General features: G+C 63.8%; 1 protein-coding gene across 1 annotated transcript; it reads right to left on the reverse strand.

The window, feature by feature from the left end:
* Positions 1–2,226: 2,226 nt before the first annotated feature.
* VSTM2L (V-set and transmembrane domain containing 2 like) lies at positions 2,227–12,296 on the reverse strand. Its single transcript, XM_088523662.1, has 4 exons — positions 12,080–12,296; positions 4,807–4,976; positions 4,227–4,277; positions 2,227–2,505 (listed from the first exon to the last, which is right to left on the reverse strand). The coding sequence occupies exons 1-4, from the start codon at positions 12,186–12,188 to the stop codon at positions 2,227–2,229; spliced, it is 609 nt and encodes a 202-aa protein (XP_088379788.1). The 5' UTR covers positions 12,189–12,296.
* Between the last annotated feature and the right edge of the window lie 6,110 nt (positions 12,297–18,406).

The raw sequence follows: 18,406 nt of genomic DNA on the forward strand, positions 1-18,406 counted from the left end.
GCAGTACGTGTTTGTCAGGAAAAGCGCAGGAGCAAAGGGGGTCTGTGTGGTGCTGCCCGGCAGGTTTGGCTCCGGCCAGCAGGGTTTGCTGGGGTGTCGGGGCCAGCGCAGGAGCTCTGGGACGGGCTATGGGGCCCCAAGACGGCAGCGGGGAGACCTTTGGCACCACCCCGGTGCTGCTGGAGCCTCCGCCGTGGCCGGCACTGGCCTCGGAGCGCCCTGTCCGTGTCCCCATCCCCGCCAGCCCCACGGCAGCCCTGGGGGTCACGGCTGTGGGCGTCTGCACTAACGCGGCGCTTCCCACCCAAAGCCCACGCACAAACTCCCAGCCACAGCGTTAGGGTGACGTTGATGCTGTCCCCTCTGTCCTGCGCTGCTTGTCACCATCAGCCTGCAAGGCTGCTCGCTGGGGGCTCCCCATGCAGCCCATTGCTCCCACACACAGTCCGACACTTCTCCAGGCTTCCCGGCTCCATTGGGAATCTCCTCCGTAGTTGTCATCCGCAGCCAGCACCGCAGCAGGGCCGGGAGCTGCGCGCAGCCCTGCCGCCTGTCACACCTCTTCCCAGCTTCGTTATCGGCCCGGCTTTATTGCACGCAGAGCAAATTGCTTTTGTCTGAAGTGGGATAATGGTCACAGGAGCGACCGTGTGGAAATGGCATCTTCACGAGGCTGTTTCTCCCTGACAGTGACTTGCATATTAAGCTGGGTCCATTTACAAGCGAGCAGAGCATGGGGCTTCGTCGCTCCCCTCCCATGGCACCTTCCTCTGCACCCTCCTCCTCTTCCTCCTCCCTCTCCTACACACTTTTGTGGCTCCTGATGGCAGCAGCAGCTGTGGGGACCCCCCCAAACCCGTGGGACATCTGGTGCTGGGCACAGGGCAGAGCCTGGTGCAGCCACATCCAGGGAGGCATCCAGGGCCCTGCATCCCCCTCCTGAAACTCCCTGTGACCCAGCAGAACAAACCTCTCCGGTAAAACACGGCATCTGTAATCGCTTCCCTTAGGTTTCACAGAACCAGTCACGGTTCTCCCAGACGGAGCACACAGGGGTGTCCGGGGCTCTGCATGGGACAGGCCACATCCTCCCTCCATGGCCTCCATGGCTGAGGTGCTCCCGGGGCTCCTGCGCGGTGGGAGCTGCTCATCGCCGCACACCGGGCTCCGCAGGGCCGCGCGGAGCCAGGACCCCGAGGCTCCTCTGGGAGCGGGTGCCAAGGACCCTGCCATGTGGCAGCATCAAGCGCAATGGGCGCCCAGCCCATCCGGGTGCCTCTGCCACCTCCAGGACGGGAATCGTTGTCGCAGGCAGAGCCTGGCCCCGAGGGGCCACAGGTGCCACCACCCTCCAGGCACCGTCACTTCCCTCGGACAGTCCCGTGGGAGCCCCGGCGTGGGGGGCTGCACTCGGGGAGGGGCGCAGGGACACAGAGCCCCGGCAAGGGGGGACAGCGGGGCGGGGGTCCCCGAGCTCCCAGCCCCGCCGCCCGCGGAGGGTCCCGGGGCGGCCCCGCCGCCGCCGCCCCCGCGGCCGCCGCTTTCCTGGAGCCCGCCCGGTGCCGGTCCCGCCCCGCCGCGGTCGGAAGCGGCGCCGTGTCGCGTGTCGCCGTGTCGCGGTGTCGCCGTGTCGTTTCAGGAGCTTTATTAGCTGCAGCGGGGCAGGTGCTCACAGGCGGGGGGCCCCGCCGCCCCCCAGGGTTTTACACGGTGGGAGGGCGCGGGGGCCGGCGGTGCCGCTCCCTCCCCCCGGGGTGCCGGGCCGGGAGCTGCGCCGGGTCCTGCGGGGCGCGGGGGACCGGGCCGGGGATGGGGCCGTGGCGGGGGCCGGGCCGGGCGGGGGTCGGGGATGGGGCCGGGGCGGGGATCGGGCCGGGGCCGGGGCCGGCCGGGAAGGGGGTCGGGGATCGGGTTGGGCCGGGGCGGGGGTCGGGCCGGGGCTGCGAAGCGCGGGGGGGCCGGGCCGAGCTGCTGCGGGCGGGAGTTGCGAGCGATGCGGGGGAAGGTGAAGGGGGGGGGACGTCGAGTGGCGGGGCCGGGGGGGCTGCGGCGGCCCCGGTGCCCCAGCCCGGGGGGGGTCCCGCCCTGCCGCCCCCCGCGGTGTCCCCCGCCACCGGCACCGCATCCAGGCGGCCCCGCGGCCAAGCCCCGGCAGGCGGCGGGGCAGGGGGTGCGGGTGGCCCCGCTCCCCGCACAGTCCGGTCCGGGGGGCTCCGGCCTCCCCGGCTAGAGCGCGCAGGACGCGTCCGCCGAGCGCTTGCGCAGCTCCTTGCCCGCGCGGTGCGGGCGCGGGGGCGCGGGCGCCGCGGCGCCCCGCAGCTCCGTGTCCTGGGGGTGCGCGGCGCCCGCCGCCCCCTCCACGCGCAGATAGGCCTTGACCTTGTGCTGCCGCGCCGGCCCCGCGCTCGAGTCGATCACGCGGCACTCGTAGGTCCCCTCGTCCGTGGGCTTCACCCGCGACAGCCGCAGCTTGTGCGAGATGTTGCTGCCGACCACCTTGACCACCTGGGCAGAGCGGAGAGCGGCTCAGCGGCCCCCACGACCCCGGACGCCGGGGCCCTCCCACCCGCAGGGAGATCGATGTGGAGCCGCGTGGGCTAATTAGCTTTTCTACCAAATTGATTCGCTCTCAGTATTTATCACCCAATGAAATTTAAGACTTACTCACTAGCCAGCGCTGTGGCTGCTCCTGGGCTAGGTCAATAAATCAGATTTACGACCCGCCCCGAGGCCCCCGGCTCCGCTCCCTATAATCACACCGCGTGGCAAAGGCCATTTTTCTACTTGCCACGGCATTTGTTAGCTGAGGATTTTATGGTGTTTAGAAATTGGGCTGGAGGCCACAACCAGAGCACCACAAACTCCCTGCGGATTAGGCGATGGGGAGCACCAAACCCACGGCTGGCCCACGCTGCAGCGGCCAGAGCAGGTGGATGTGAAGGTGTGTGTAAAAGCCCACGTGAAACATGCGTGAAAGCGCCTGTGCAGCTGGGCCCGGCTGCCCGGGGGACCCCAGCTCTGGTTGCCCCATCCTGCAGCACTGGGTTAATGCCCGGGAAAGGCATGAGCAGAGGGCAATGGCTGGAGCATATGGATAGCGAGGTCGTAATGGGGAAGCACCTTTAAAAAAATCTTTGCATTAAAAGAGCAAGGAGTCACTTAAGGAATTAATGGCTGGGAAATTGAGAACGAAGAAAAGAAAACCCCAATTTGCTGGCACTGCGGGCAGCCCGGGAGCCGCTGCCCAATGCTCCTCCCGCGGCTCCGTTACGAGCAGCCATAAAATTACCCGGCCCCGTCACGGCGCCCGCGGCTTGGACTGTGCGCGGAGCGACGGCGTCTCCTGCTCCGAGGTGCAAAGTGGCCGTCGTGGTGCCGGGCCAGAGGGGCCAGGGGGGCAGCTCACTCCGTGAGCGCCTCGTGCCCTTAAACGGCTCCAAGGAAAAGGGACGGTCGCGCTCGGTGCCGCTGCCCAGCGGCTGCGACGGCCACTTCCTCGGGCTGCCCTCGAGATAGGACAGGCTCACGGTTTGGGAAAGCGGCAGCTCCGGAGCCTCGGCTGCTCCGCGGAACAGTTCAGCCTCTGGGCCTGCATCGCCCTGAGCTGCCGTTGGCTTTCACTCAATTTGCCCTTTCTCAGTTCCCCATGTTTCACCAGAGACATTCATGGCAGTGTCACATCTCTGCTCATTTGTCTTCTCGTTTCTGCAAACATTTTGTAATCTGGCACATTTAAAATACCATCAAAAAAAAAAAAATGAAAACTCATTCTCTGCCTGGTGCTGGGACCGGAGCAAACCCCCGGTGTGAGCAGTCTGCTCCGCGCCGCTGCCCGCACGAGGCCGCGGCCAGGCCAGTGCAGAAGCTCATTGTAAGTATTTTGAACAGTGAATATTTCTGTGCAATGGCTGGGGCAGCGCAGGGCCCTGGTGCTGGGTTTCCTGAGCTGGTCCCCTCACTGTGTGCACGGGGCCGAGTGGCTCCATGGCCCCAGCCCTCCCAGCAGAGCGGGACGGCTCCTCCTGGTTTCAGCTCTTCCTCAGGAGCCCACGGCCATGGGGCGGGATGCCCCAGGCCTGGAGCGGCTCCCCGTGCAGCCCCGCGTTCCCAGCACCCCTGTGGCTGCACCCACCGCCTGCACCCAGAGGAAGGGGAGAAATAACCCAGGGAGCGAGGCAGGGGAAGCGGCGGCCCTGCCTGCACTCAGCCTCGGCATGGAAACTCACGCTGATTTTCGTCGCGTCTTTGGCAGCCTCCTCATGCTGCGATGCCGGTAGCTGCGGGAGGAGCAAGGAGACCCCGTCAGATGGAGGCTCCGGCGGCCCCGCATTCCTGGCGGGAGCAGGAGTGGGAGAGGGAGCGGGAACAGGACCAGGATCAATCCCCAGCGCTGCTTGCTGGAGGTGGCAGTGCCAGGATGGCTGCCAGGGACAGGGACAAAGGCTCATTAAAATACCTAAAGCTCCTCTCCTCATTCAGCCCTTATCTCTGTGTGCACAGAAGGCCGAGGGACGGCTGTTTGCTGGCAGGACACTGGGAACAGGGTGACCTGGGTGGGATGAGGGGATGGGGACAAGCGGACACGTGCGATGCCATGGGGAAGGTGCGAGCACAAGGAAAAGCCTCTAGCCAGGACCTTGCTGGGAGCCGGTGCCGGGCCCAGAGCCTGACGGGAACAGCCTCACTCGGGACAGGGACATCATGGGAATGGCCCCACTCGGATGGGGCTGGTGCGGAAAGGCCCCGCTCGGGATGGGGACACCGCACTCCGTCAGCACATGCGGGGTGGGGACAGCAGGGCCTTACCTGGCTGGAAGCCCACGTCTGTTTGTCCGTCCAGTCCTTGTGGTTGCGGACGTACCACCACTGGATCTCCAGCGAGTAGGAGGGGGCGCCGCTGCCGCGGAAGGAACAGGCCATCTCCACGTCCTCGCCCGCCTGCGCCGTCACGTCGTGCGGCGTCTCGGTGAACAGGGCTGCGGGCGGACGGAGCGGGAATGCGGCACCCGCGGCAGAGCGGGCGCCTGGGCTGCCCCGTTCCCCCGGGCTGCCCGTCCCCCCGTTCCCCGGCTCCTCCGTGGGGCCGTGTTTAGACACGGCAGCAACACGTCTTGCATCCCAGCATGAAGAGCTCCATGGGAGAGATGTCACCGTCACCGCCATGCATGGTGGCGACTGCTCCATCACCCACCGGCACCGGGAACGCTGCTCCACCCACAGCCCCTCCGGCACCAGGAATGCCGCTCCGGCCGCCCTCTGGGAGCGCGGGGCTCCCAGGGCATCTCGCTGAGCCCCGAGCCGGGCGGAGACGAATCCTTATCAGCCCAGAGGGAGCAGTTAATGCCTTCCATATCTCCCTGTCCCTCCAGACACATGGAAATCCCATCTACTTATCGCTTCCCTCTAATCCGTCTCCGCTCAGCGAGCGCTGGCTCCGGGCACACTCCTGCCCGCGGCTCCTCTCCGTGCACGGTGGTATCGCTGCGGCTCCACTGGTCCCCCAGACCGGCCGCGCTCTCTGCAACCTCCCCAACACACGGCTCTCTCCTCGCTGCCCCAGGAACGCCGGCCGGAGCCATCTCCCAGGAACTGGCTTTAATTAGGGAGTTTAAGGAGCCAGCATTGCAGCGATAGCCCGTGGTCTCTGGCTCATGTCTAAATTACTCTGCACGCAATTAGAATCAGCTCGTGCACACCAAAATCAGGCAAATGAGCAGGAAGAAAAGGCTTGATTGCATCAAGTACCTCCTTTCTTTCTGATTTTAATTGGGAAGCTCATATATCTACTGACCTCAGGGCTCAGCCTTCTCGAAGTGCTCTGAACAGGAGCACGTGGTGCGGGGGAGCCGGACCCACCGGATCCTTGGACGAGCTGGAGCAACCAGCTGCAGCTCCCGCCTGGCACTGATCCCTCTGGGGTGGCTGCTCCAGAACAGGGGCTGATCCCACACCTGGCAGAGCCTCCGCTCCAGCCTCTTTCCCTACGCTCGTGTCCGGAGGTGGCTGCGGTGCGGATCTGCATGGGCGGCATCGTGACGAGGCCACTGCAGACCAGGCTCCGGAGCAGCCGCTCCATCCAGGGGCTCCTCCTTCCCCGGCTCCATCCCGGCTCCGCAGGTCGCGCCCCGCACCGCGGACACCGCCAGCACCGCGGACAGGACCAGCCGCCACCAAACCGGGCAGCCTGCCCTGCCCTGCGGAGCCGAGTTTCGCTTAACATTAATTGCTGCTTAATCTTCATTCAATATTTGGAGAAGCTCCATGGATTTCTAACCACTGCCAGGCCCGAGCGTGTCCTTCAGGACTGCCCAGCAGGGCTCCCTGCTGCCCATGGCCCAGCCCCACACGCTCTGCACCATCCACAGCCTCAAATCACAGGGCTGAGGGTCCCCCAGAGCCCCTGCAGCAGCGCAGCCACCTGGAGCCACCCTGGGACAGGACACGGGGACGGACAAGCCTGGGGGCACCTGCAGCCTCGGCCGCCCTGGGCGACCCAGAGCAAAGCGTGGCCACAGGCAGGAGCAGCCGCCTGCAGCGGCTGCCAGAGGTAAAATAAAGAATTGCTTTAATTAGTGCGGTTACGGCATCGCCCTCCGGTCAGGCTGCGACTTGGCAGCCGGCAGCAGCGCTTCTGAATGGCCCATGACAGTGACAGGCGGTTGGGGACCCTTCGGAGATGAGAGGAGAGGGACAGAGGGGAGGGAGCGACAACTCGGGTGCCTGCACTGAACCTTGAGCCCCGGCTGCCTGAACCAGACCTTGTAGCTTGCACCAAACCCAGCATCCTGCACCAAATGGGCATCCTGCACTGAACCGGCATCCTGCACCGAACCGGCATCCTGCACCAAATGGGGATCCTGCACTGAACCAGCATCCTGCACTGATCTCCACAGCCTGCACTGAACCCCATATCTTGCACGAGTCCCGGCCTCCTGCATCCATCCAGCCGGGTGCCCCGCAGCGCCCAACGCCTCCGGAGCAGCCGCTCCAGCTGGCGACACTGGGGAGCCCGGGCTGTCCTCGGGATGGGTCCGACACCGCGTGGGCACCTGAGACCAGCAGGGCCAGGCAGACTCCCCGGGCTGCCCCTGGCCCCTTCCCGGGGGCAGCCTGTGGGCACCGGCACCGGCACCGGCGCCTCCCGTCCGCGCTGACATTGGCGCCGCGTCCCCCGGGCGGCGGGGGGGCCGCAATGGCCTCGCTGCGCTGCTGCTTTATGGCTGCTACCTGTCATAAACTGAGAAAATCAGGATCGATAAATCTTCCAGGAAACAAAAATCAGGGGAAATAAAACGAACTCAATGGGGAAACAGAGATAAACGGAATTGAAAACGCCTGCTGGGACGGCTCGGGGCTCCATAAAGCTGATATAGGGGCTGCCTTGCCGTCCGCCGGCAGCGCCGGGCTGCGGGGCGGGGGCTGCACGGGGCTGGGGGCGGGGTGCGGGGCCGTGGGGCAGCCGTGGGGCAGCCGTGGGGCGGGGGCCGTGGGAGCCCCGCCCGCGCCAGCCCCGCGCGCGGCCCCGGCCGCCTCGGGCCGCGCAGGGTCCGGGTCCTGCTGCGAGGAGGAAGGGGAGGAGGAGGAGGGAGCGGCGGCGGCTCCAGCCCCCGTCCCGGCCCCTGAATGCGGGGGACTGTGATGGGGCTGGGATGGGGGTGGCTCCCGCGCCGCCTCCCCGAAGCCCTGGGCACAGGTCGGGGTATCGCGGTTCCACGAAGCGCTCAGGGGCCTGTCTGCCAGCTCAGCCATGTGGTGCTGCCATCGTCCCCTCCCCGTGCGTCCGCCGACGCTGCCGTGGGGCGCATGGAGGCTGCAGCACCTTCGCACCGCAGCGGCACTCACGGCCACCACAGCAGCACTCACGGCCACCACTCCCACGGCTGGCGCCAGCAGGACCTGCCACCAGCGGGCAAAAGCTGCAGGGATGCAGCGGGGCTGCCAGGGGAGCCGCGCGTCTCCTCCCAGCGCTGCCCCTCGCACAAGTTGCAGCAGTGCCAGCCACGCGCGCCCTGCACTGGCATGTGCACTAGCATCTGCACCCGCACCAGCACCGCTGTCCCCAGTCCTGGGCCCCAGGCCAGTTCCTGCCACTGACGAAGCCACAGCCACCTGTGTCCCAGGCAGGGCGGCTGCACCGGTGCCTGCGGCCACTTGGCCCCTGCCTTGGGGACGGAGCTGCCGCCTGTCCGGGACCACGCTCTCGGCTGCTGCTGCCGGCGCTGCCTCCTGCTGCGGCGAGAGGAGGGTTCCAGCACACGCTGCGGCGGTTGCACCAGGTCCCACCATGTTCCCACCCGCCTGTCAGCTTCCATGAATGGAGCCGTGTGCGATGAGCTCGCGCAGGGACGCTGGCCCGGGTCACCGAGAACACAGCGTGTGACAAACTGATGCATAAACATAGAGACACGAGGCTGTGACCACTGCTGAGCCCCGCTCAGGGCACACGCGGCCTTCGGGAGCAGCCGCGGGCTCTGGCCCTGCTGCTCCGGCACCTCCCATTGCCCTGTCCTGCAGGAAAGGGTCGCGCAGCGCCGGCCAGGGGGCTGTTTTGGGAGACAACTGTCATTTATGACCCTATTTGCTGCCATAGCAGTGGCAGCTACCACAGATTTGCACTGCAAATTAAAAACAACAGGAAAAAAAAAAATCTGGTGTTTGGGCCAGAGCGCACTTTGCCAGGGAGCAAACATGAACCTGGGGATCTGCGAGCACCGCTCGCTTCTGCACATGCTGCCCTGAGAGGACTCGTAGGGGTCTGACTCGGATGCAGCTCTTCCCACCGGGGTTCCTGCATGGAGCGATGCTTCCCCGCAATGTGTGCCCCACGGCAGCGAGGAAGAGCACTTACCCAATAGAATAAGTAGCAAAAATAAACAAACAAATAAATAATAAAAAGGCCTGTTACTATGGCTCCCTAAGGGACCCCAGACAACAGTTTTTGCAGCCTCTCCTTCAGAAGTCACACGCGCCTGGAGCTCCTCCTCGTTGCGGGGATGATTCCTCCGGCAGGGAGGCCCCGGCCTTGTGCGCACAGGGATGAGGCGGCGGCAGCTCCGAGTGGAGCCCACACGGCACCGGCAGCACCAGCCACCCGTGCAAGCCCCTGCGATGCCTGAGAGCTGCCCGGGGCCTGGGGACAGGGGACAGGCTGCACCGTGGCCACAGGCAATGGAGAAGAGGCCCCGAGACAGCGCAGAGCCGTCCCCACCGTGTCCGTCCTGGAGATGCGCAGGTCCTCCAAAAGCAGCAGAGAGGGAGGGAGCCCCGGCCTGGTCCTCGGCTGGGAGCTTTCCCATCCCAGTACCCAAGTCGCCCATCCCCAAGGGATCCCGGCCTCTGGCTCAGTGGGGTCCCAGCTCATCCCTATCCCAATGCCACAGCTCTGGCTCTGCCAGCCCTCCGGTTCCTGGCGTGCTCGGGAACGCACCAGTTGTTCCCCCATTTGCTGCCTCCCTCCTGGAGAACGTCATGATTAAAATTAGCTGTCAATGTCCTAACGTAATAATTCCTAGCACCCAGCCCATTGCCTGTCAGCCCTCTTCAAGGGAAAAGCAAGCCCAGACATTTGATGAGGAGAGGTGTCAGAAGTAATTGCATTGAATGACTGCACGAATGGCAGCAGGAAAAACACATAGGATGGAGAATTCCCACCAGGAAGCATGAAAAAATCCAGCAGAATGCAAAGTGTTTATGAAAGTAATTGATAGAATAATCATTGGCGGGTGAGACAGAGGGAGGGCAGCCCCCCGGGGAGGCAGCCCGGGCTCCCTCCATCCTTCAGCCCTTCAACTAGCGGCTCTGTCGATGGCAAGACGCTCCCGTTTGCGAGCGATGCCGGGCAGGAGCCGGCTTCTCCTCCCGGGAACAGGAGCTGTTTACCAAGCGGCGGCGCCTGCCCCGCTCCAGGGGCGCCAGGGCCGGCGCTCCCCAGCGCAGCTCGGGGAGCCGGTGGCAGCAGCCGGCGCCGCCTGCGCTGGGTGCATGAATAATTGAAGGCGCCGGGCGGCGGCGGAGGAGGAGAGGCAGCGCTGCAGGTCGGGAAGGATGGCGGGAGCCCGGCTGCGGATCCCTGCTCTGCGGGGCCGCGGGCAGATCCGGTGCGGAGGCGCCGCATGGAGTCAGCCACGAGCTCTGGGGCAGAACCTGGGCTGCAGGGCAGGGACGGGAGTTTCTTGGATTGAGACTTTTTAATTTTTTCCTCCCTCCTGGAGCAGCTGCTTCTGCCATGTGAGCTGAAGACACAGTGCTGGGGCTGCAGGGAGGTGGGATGGGGAGCCAACCTCGCCCAGGGACAGGAGGTGTCTGTGGCACCACGGTGATGCCTGTGGAACACACAATTCCTTCAGATCCTGGTGTGACTTCTAGGCATGAGCTAAGAATCCTAGTGAATGCCCTTGTGGGGCCGGGAGGGCAGCAAGTCCCGGGCACCTGGACCCCGCAGCCGTTCCAGCTGCCTGAGCCCTCCTGGCTCCCGACTCCTTCCGTCGCGTCGGCCAGAGCCGCCCTGTGCTCACCATGCGGAGGGAAAGCTGCACCAGCGAGTAATGAAATGATCAATCTCCAATCTGCTAAACAGCGATTTATACGGGTTTTCAGCACACACAGCTTTTATCAAATTGGTATTCACCTACTGAACACAAATGGCTTATTATACATGACCCACTTATTCACTGCTTTTCAGTATCGTTAATAAAGGTTTCTGTTGTGATGAAGTGAGTTGCTGCAGAACTGCTCATGGGAAGAGGCTGCAATGTGGCTCCCGAGCGCACCCGCCCTGCCTGGGTATTTTTCTCCTTTGCTCCCTTCTCCCTTGCAGCGACCATTTCACTATTTATTTGCCTATTGCTGAGCTTCTGAGAGGAGCAGCAGAGGATAATGGAGGCTCTTTGCCCACGTCTCCTACCAGCACTCCGGGCTGGCACGTCGGGAATTCTCCCACCTGCATCCTGTCAGCGTGATGGCAAAACCTCCCTTGGCTGTGCCGGCAGGTAGCCACTGGGTGACACATTGAAGCGCTGCAGGACACGGTGCGCTCACAGGGCCCCCACAGCTTGGCCAGCAAGAGCCAGGGTGCCCGCAGGCTCCTCAGGGCAGGGACGGGCTCTGTGGCGGCTCCAGTGCGAGTCTGCGAGGGCCGGAGCATCCTGAAGGCTCCACACGCCCACAGTCCCCGCTTGGGTCCTCGGGTTAAGCCCTCCAGCGTCCCCACAAAGAGTGCGAGGGACATCTCAGCGCTGCCCTCAGGGCAGCTCTGCACCCGCTACCTGCTCAGCATCCCGGGGCGGGGAAGTTCCCCCAGACAAGAGCGGACAGTTTCAAGGGAGGTTCACAGCAAGAGGCTCCCTTTTCCAGCTGCCTCCACCGATGAGTCCAGCCCAGTGCAAGCAGCGCCTGGGCCGGCTGTGCCCGAAGCCAGCGGAGCGGCCGCGGCAGGGGGTACCCAGCGGCAGAGGGCAGCCCCGGCCGCACAGGCAGAGTCGCTCCCGCTGCGAGCGCGCAGCGTTGCGCGCGGCGATGCGCGGCAGCGGCGCAGGGATGTGCAGCGGGGCTGCGCGCGATGCGTGCGCGGGGCGCGGGGCAGCGCGGGGCAGCGCGCAGCAACGGGCAGCCCTGCGCACAGAGCCCGGGGCTCGGCAGCCCAGCGCAGCCCGCGCACACGGAGCCGTTCCCGGCTCCGCGGACCGGAGCCGCCCGCGCCTCCCGGCTCCCTAGTGTCGCCAGGGTGCGGGGGCTGCCGGAGCGGCGGGGCTGGCGCGCCCGGGGTCCCCGCTCCTCGTCGCCCTCTCCCGGTCCCGCCGCCGGGCAGGGACACCCCCCCCGCCGCCGGCCGCCAGCCCCTGCGAGCGGGTCCCACCGCGCCCCGGCTCCGGCGCGGGGACACGGCGGCGACACGGGACCCCCGGCGACATTCCCCCCCACCGCGGTCCACCCTACGGGAACAGACACCCTTGGGAACCGGCACCACCGCGACCCGGATCCCCGGCGGGGCCGAGCCCCGGCAGCCGCCGCCCCTGGAGCCGTCTCCCCCGCGGAGCCGCCGCCCCCGCGCCGCGCCCCGGTGCCCGGTGCCCGCGCTCACCGCTGCCCACGGCCGGGGCGTCCCACGGGGGGTGCCGGGAGGCGGCGCCGAGCTGCAGGTAGAGCCCCAGGTAGTGGAAAATCCCCAGGGCGAGGGCGAGGGCGCCCATCTTGCCGCGGGCGCGGGCGCGTCTGTCCCGGGGGCGGCGGCGCCGCCGGGACGAGCCCTGGCCCGGGGGCTGCGCCGCGGTCCCGGCGCCGCCGCGCTGCGGAGCTCTTCCCTCGCGCGGAGGGCGCCGCGCGCCGAGGCGGTGCCGCGGCTCGCCCGGAGCCTCCCCCGCCCGGCGGAGGGATCCCGGCCCCGCGCAAACCCCCAAAGTTTTTTTCCCACGGTTCGTTCTTAAAGTGCGCGGGGCGGGGCCGGAGCCACCCGCCCACGCGGGGGGGACCCCCGGGTCCTGCCCAGCCGAGCCCGCGCGGGGGGGAGACTCCCGGTGCAGCCCAGCCGAGCCCACGCGGGACCAGATCCCCTCCGCGCTCTTCCTGGACCCCTCCATCAGCACCCGGCCGGGCCCACGCGGGGCGGCCCACGGAGTCCAGCCCGGCCACGCTCCCTGCGGTCGAGACCCACCCGGCCCGGGCGCGCAGCACCGCGGACAGCGTCGCGGGGCCGGGCCGGGGCTCGCGCGCAGCACCGGGGACAGCGCCCGCCTGGCACGGCATTGGCACGGCCTCCTGGATGTGCGGCATGGCGTGGCACGGCACGGCATGGCACGGCCTGCATTGCGTGGCCTGGCACGGCATTGAATTGCGCGGCATGGCCTGGCACTGCAAGGCCTGGCGCTGGATTGCGCGGCATGGCACAATGTGGCCTGGCACAACATGGCCTGGCACGCTTGAACCGGCACAGCCAAGCCCAGCTCGGTGCTGCCCCACATGGCCGGGATCAACTCGGCCCTTCCCTGCTCACCCCATGTGCATCCTGGCCAGGCTCAGCCCCGCTGAGCTCTGCAGTGCAGCAATGCCGGGAGAATCGGGGCTGGAGGTGGGGGCACATGTACAGCAGGGACCGGCCAGGCCCAGGAAAGCCCCCACGGGAAGGGGACCAGGATGGGCCCCCCTGCCAAGAGGAACAGGGATCCTGGAAGCGGGGGCTGGTGCCTCAAGCAGTGATTATTACCCCCATTTTAATCCACAAACAGCCTTTGAAGGAAGCCAGGCTAGCAGGTACGCTCCTCCCTCTCCCATAACAGAAAATAAATTATTTATAGTGAAATAAGATGATGAGATAATTAGGGACCATTACTTAGGCTCTTAAAAGCCTTGGCAGTTGCTCCCCTGCCGCAGGGTGGCCCGGGCAGGCGACGCTGTGTGACCTCCCTGCAGCCAGGCGAGACGCTGCCCAAGACGGTGCTGCTCTTTCCTACCCAAATGCATCGGCCGGGGGGCAGTTTTGCTGCTTTTGTAAAATCCATGGGGAAGAGCAAGGGCACAATTCTAGGTCTATGTTCAGGCACTGCCTCCCACAGACCATACCAGATTTGTCTCAAAATGGAAAACCCGGAGCCTGTGCAGTTGTGGACTCAAAGACGCCACCCATTCCCAGGCTGCAGAGTTGCAGGTCGTAGTACTAACTGACAGGGAAGCTCACAAAATCAATCCTTGCATGAGAAGAAAGGGCTTTTAAGTACAACCGCACTCCTAGGCTCTGAATGGTGAACGTGTTCCTGACAGAAAAAACGTTTAATAAAACAGGCATGATCCTCATCTCATTTCAGCTGCATAAATCTGGAGGCCAAACCTACCGCTATCACTGGTGTTTCTCTATACCTGTGGTTGTGGCAGATCAGAATCAGGCCCAGGAGCACGACTCGTGACCCACACAATTTACACACCAATTCGGAAAAGTTTAAAATGTAAAGAGGACCCTGAAGGCAGGATATCTCCAGCCTAAATACTAAGCTTCATCTCTGAAGTATCAGCTCAGATGCAGTCTTCGTTCACGTGATATTATCTGTGTGCTGTATAGGAACACAGAGGATATTTTCTCTCTAGATAAACAGTAAAAAAATCAGATTATTTCAGGTGTTTGCTGCCATGAGATGACAGATTTTTTTCTCTGCAAAGAGATTCTTTAAATTAGACTTGAAAGTACAAACAGTATTTTTTCACCCTTCCCTCGGCAGGCTTCTTCCAGCAGAAATAGAGTATTTTTCATATTACCACCCTGGAAGGCTGGGTCCCCTGAGGTCAGCCTGCAAAGAGCACAGCACACTATTTTAGTAGTTGTGCTGTCTAATACCGACATTACAAATCAATAGTTTTAAAAAAGTTCTACGTGCTGCAGTGTTTTCCGCATGTCAAAATAAAGCCCACATAAGAGCAGACCAGATAGCATTGATCTCTGCTCAAGTTCATTACTCCCTCTAGAGTTAAAAGCAGGGGGAAGGAGAGGTACGAGCAATACTGGATTAGCCCAGGCAGCTCGCGGCTCGCGCCGGCTGCTGCTCAGGCGGCGGCTGCGGTTCACAAGGGTCTCGCTTTGTAATATCAAAAGTAGAGCAGCATCAAAGACGGCACTCAGGAGTTCCCAGAAGGAAAGTTCCTAGAAGCCACCGGCAGCCTGCGCTGCCTTGGGAAAGGAAAAGCGTTGGAGCAGGTTGCAGAGGACCCGTGGAGTCACCCGTCCCCTTTCAAAGGCAGCGCTTGGACGAGGACGGGCTCTGGGGCCCATGGGCGCAGGGCCCCCCGGGCAGCAGGGAGGCTCCTCGCACCCACAGCGACAAACGCTGGGACAGGGGGACAGGGCACGTGTGCCAGGGCGGCAACCCCGGCACCTCAGGGAAGCAGCATGGGGAGCGGACCCTGGTGCCTGGGCAGAGCGCTGAGCTGCCGGGCAGCAGGAGAGCAGCATTCCAGAGAGCGGATCCCGGTGCGGGAGCAAAGCGCCGAGCTGCCGGGCAGCAGGAGAGCAGCGTTCCAGGGAGCGGATCCCGGTGCGGGAGCAAAGCGCCGAGCTGCCGGGCAGCAGGAGAGCAGCGTTCCAGGTGACACAGGCAGCCTCTTGCAAATGGACCCTGTGCCCCGAACACCAAGGAGGTGCCATGAGCTGCCTCCAGCCTCAGCTCTCCTTCGCCCCTGCTATCCGGGGGCCTGGATAGCGAGGCTGCATAATTACACTTAAACGGACAAAACCTGCTTGGATCTTTTATTGTATAATCAAGGATATTTAAATCATGCCATGAGGAAGCAAAGAGAGCATAAATTTCTCCTGGAGCTGGGAATGTCTCCAGATGTAGAGCCTGAATTAAGTTCCATTTCCAGCTGATTTTCCACCTCCACAGCAGGATGATAAACGGACAATAAGTCTTCTGCACGGCAGCCCAGCAGAAAGAGGAAGAGCCAAGCGCCTTCGCATCTTGTGCACACTTGGAAGGTTTCATTTTCCTGCTCAATTTTAATTCATCAGTGAGAAGGACCGGACCAGATGCTGTCTGCTCTCGCAGCCACGCAGCCCTGCTGAACCGCTGAAACGGAGAGGAGGGAAGGTCACTTGTGTGCGCTGTAAACAAGGGCAGAGCCAGCGGCTCCCGCGCTAGACAGATGCTGGTGCTTGCTACGTAAATGGGTCGGTTATCTGCAAATTTGCTATTTTTCTAAATAAGGAGACAACTGCTGTGCAGGACTCCTGTTCCAGAGGAGCATGTACAGGGGCACCCTTGAGGATGAAGCATTTCTTACCTCCATGAGGGTCGGGTTCTCTGCCCATTGCTTGATTTTGCGCATGCATCAATGCAGTGCGTGTGAGCGGAGCAAACTGGGGCAGCTGCCCCATCCGCAGCTGCAGGCCCAGCCCCAGCTGTGGCTCCTGTGGGATTGCTCCATCCCCAGGCCAGGCCTGCTCCTGGGCATCCCAGCTCATCCCAGCTCTTGCAGACCAGGACTGCAGTCCACAAAAGCGGCTGAACGCGGTGCAGGGCCTGGGCTGTCCTGGGGCAGCAGAGACGGAAACCACGGAAGCAGCAGCGCTGTTTCCTGCAGAGCGCGCAGCCCCCAAGGACTCCAACAGCCCAGGAATGTCAAACTGCAGCTGAAAGTGGAAGTCACTTTACAGAGGGATTGTCAAACCTTGAAACAAGTGTCAGACCCGGCAAGGCGGAGGGTGCCTGCGCTGCCCAAGGGGCCACCGGCCCAAGCCGCTCTCCTCCTTGGGGAACGCCAGCCCTGGAAAGCACCAAGGAAAGGCTGGAGGCTGCAGTGAGTGAACGCGACCAAACCCATCAAACGGCTGCAGAGCAGGCAGGGAAAACAAACAAATGAAAAATATGGGGGTGGAAGAAGAGCCAGGAGGGTGCCGGGGAAGCAGCTCCGAGAAATGGGAGCCGGACGCGTGGAGTCGCAGCTCTGCCAGCCCCGGAGCCGCCGCTGCTCCGAGCGCTTGGACCCAGCAGTGCCCAGGAGCAGGGCCAGCACATGAGCGGGATCCCTGCATGGATCAGTGGATCCCTCCTGGGAACTGCCTGCCCCACAAGCAGGGGGAGCGGAGCCGGAGCGCCAGCACCCGCCGTGGCAGCTCCTATGGTCCCGGGCCACACACGGGCCTGCGGGTCACCCAGTGCCCAGCCCGCAGCTTCATCAAGGTGCAGCTTCCTGCCCCAGGCAGCAGCACGGTCCAAGATACAAAATTCAGGAAAAAAAAATTACTTGAAAAGAATTATTTCTTGGGAGAACAATTCCCATTCGTTTCCAGCCCATTAACTCCTCCCTCCTCTGCAAAACCCATCAGCTGCCTAATGGAGGGAAGCTCCGGCACCGCGGCCGGCAGCACCGCCGCTTCCAGACCGCTGTTCTAGGGAAAGAGGGGAAAAACTCCCCCCTTCCCCCTCCACATTATTTATCACTACGTGAGAAAAGCGTCTCTGAAACAAAGGTTGAAAGAAAGAGGAAAGAGCAGCCCCGAGGCTCTAAGGGTGGGATTGGTGCTTCGTTGCCCGGTTTGCCCGCGTCCGTGCATGGTGCCGCCCAGCTCCCATGCGGGCAGCAGGACATTCCTCCGGGATTCGCCCTCCCGTCTCCCGCTGCAGAGCGGTGCCGGGGGGAGCTGAGGGAAGTTGGACTGTCGCGGTGGCTCCCCTGGCCGCTGCCAGCCCCACACTGCCGCGTCCCCATCCTCGTCCCCATCCTCATCCCCGCGCTGAGCCAGCCGGTACCAAGGGCTGCCAGGCGCCCTCCCTGCCTCCCCCCACCAGCGCCTCATCAATCATTTCCCTCTAATTAACTTCTAATTTACCTCTTTAGTCAAAGCTGTTGACAATCAGAGACAAGAAAGCAGGACCCAGGAGGTGGCGCAGCCGGAGCCGGGGGCTCCTGCCTTGTTCCTGCTGTAGCCACCCCAGCTCCACGGTGCAGCAGTGGGGACCAGCCCCGCATCCCGACGGCTCCTGCCCCAGGAGATGCCGTGCCCGGAAACACTGACCCAGGCTGCCCAAGCTCGGGCTTGGCTTCCCGGCTCCAAGCATCTGCTCCCAGGGCTCCCGCTCCCAGGGCTTCCCGGCTCCAAGCATCTGCTCCCAGGGCTTCCCGGCTCCAAGGATCTGCTCCCAGGGCTCCCGCTCCCAGGGCTTCCCAGCTCCAAGGATCTGCTCCCAGGGCTCCCGCTCCCAGGACTTCCCAGCTCCAAGGATCTGCTCCCAGGGCTCCCGCTCCCAGGGCTTCCCAGCTCCAAGGATCTGCTCCCAGGGCTCTGTAAGGGCAGCGCGGGGCAGGCCCAGCCCTGGCTCCTCCAGGGAAGCAGGGTGCGAATCCCGTCCAAGGGCCAACACGGCACAAGCAGCCAGAGCTGCCCTGGAAACGGGCCCACGCGGGATGCCTGTGCTCCTGCAAAAGCATCGCTCCAGCCGCCACGGCTGGGAATTATTGCCAATCCATAGCCTCTATATTTAGTAACTCAGCAGAAACACCTGGAATAGAAAACACAAAGGGAAAGAGAGCGCTCCAGGCTGAGCAGCAGGACGGGAGGGACGTTTATTCCTGCCAGAAGCACCGGGAGAAGCCCCCAGCACCGGGCTCAGGGCAGCTCTGTCCGGGTGTCACTCGTCCCCGCGGCGCCCACGGCTGGACCCCGGGGGCTCAGCTTTGTGCTCGGGAAGCTCCTTTTGCCCAGGATCAACCTCCCTTTTCCCCGTTACGGACACTCGGCCCCCACTTTTCGGCCAAATTTACCTGAGGTTCATTAGGCTCCTCCTTTGCATCAGTCTCGCAAGTCACTCATCTCCTCCCTTTCTGGTCTGCTTTTTAGATGCAAGTACATTAGAAAACAAGGATCGACAGAGCGGGGTTGAACTAAATTCAGAGTCCGCAGTGTGGAAAGGGAAGAATTCAAAGTTCA

The sequence above is a fragment of the Tinamus guttatus genome, unplaced genomic scaffold, assembly GCF_059628265.1.
Source record: "Tinamus guttatus ecotype Peru unplaced genomic scaffold, ASM5962826v1 Tinamus_guttatus_pri_ptg000194l, whole genome shotgun sequence".
Classification (NCBI taxonomy): domain Eukaryota; kingdom Metazoa; phylum Chordata; class Aves; order Tinamiformes; family Tinamidae; genus Tinamus; species Tinamus guttatus.

Coding starts and splice junctions, on each gene's coding strand:
- VSTM2L (XM_088523662.1), bottom strand. CDS start 12,188: ATGGGCGCCCTCGCCCTCGCCCTGGGGATTTTCCACTACCTGGGGCTC. Junction 4,977..12,079: donor CGCCCCGGCCGTGGGCAGCG/GTGAGCGCGGGC, acceptor GTCCGCCCGCAG/CCCTGTTCACCGAGACGCCG. Junction 2,506..4,226: donor AAGACGCGACGAAAATCAGC/GTGAGTTTCCAT, acceptor CGCTCTGCCCAG/GTGGTCAAGGTGGTCGGCAG.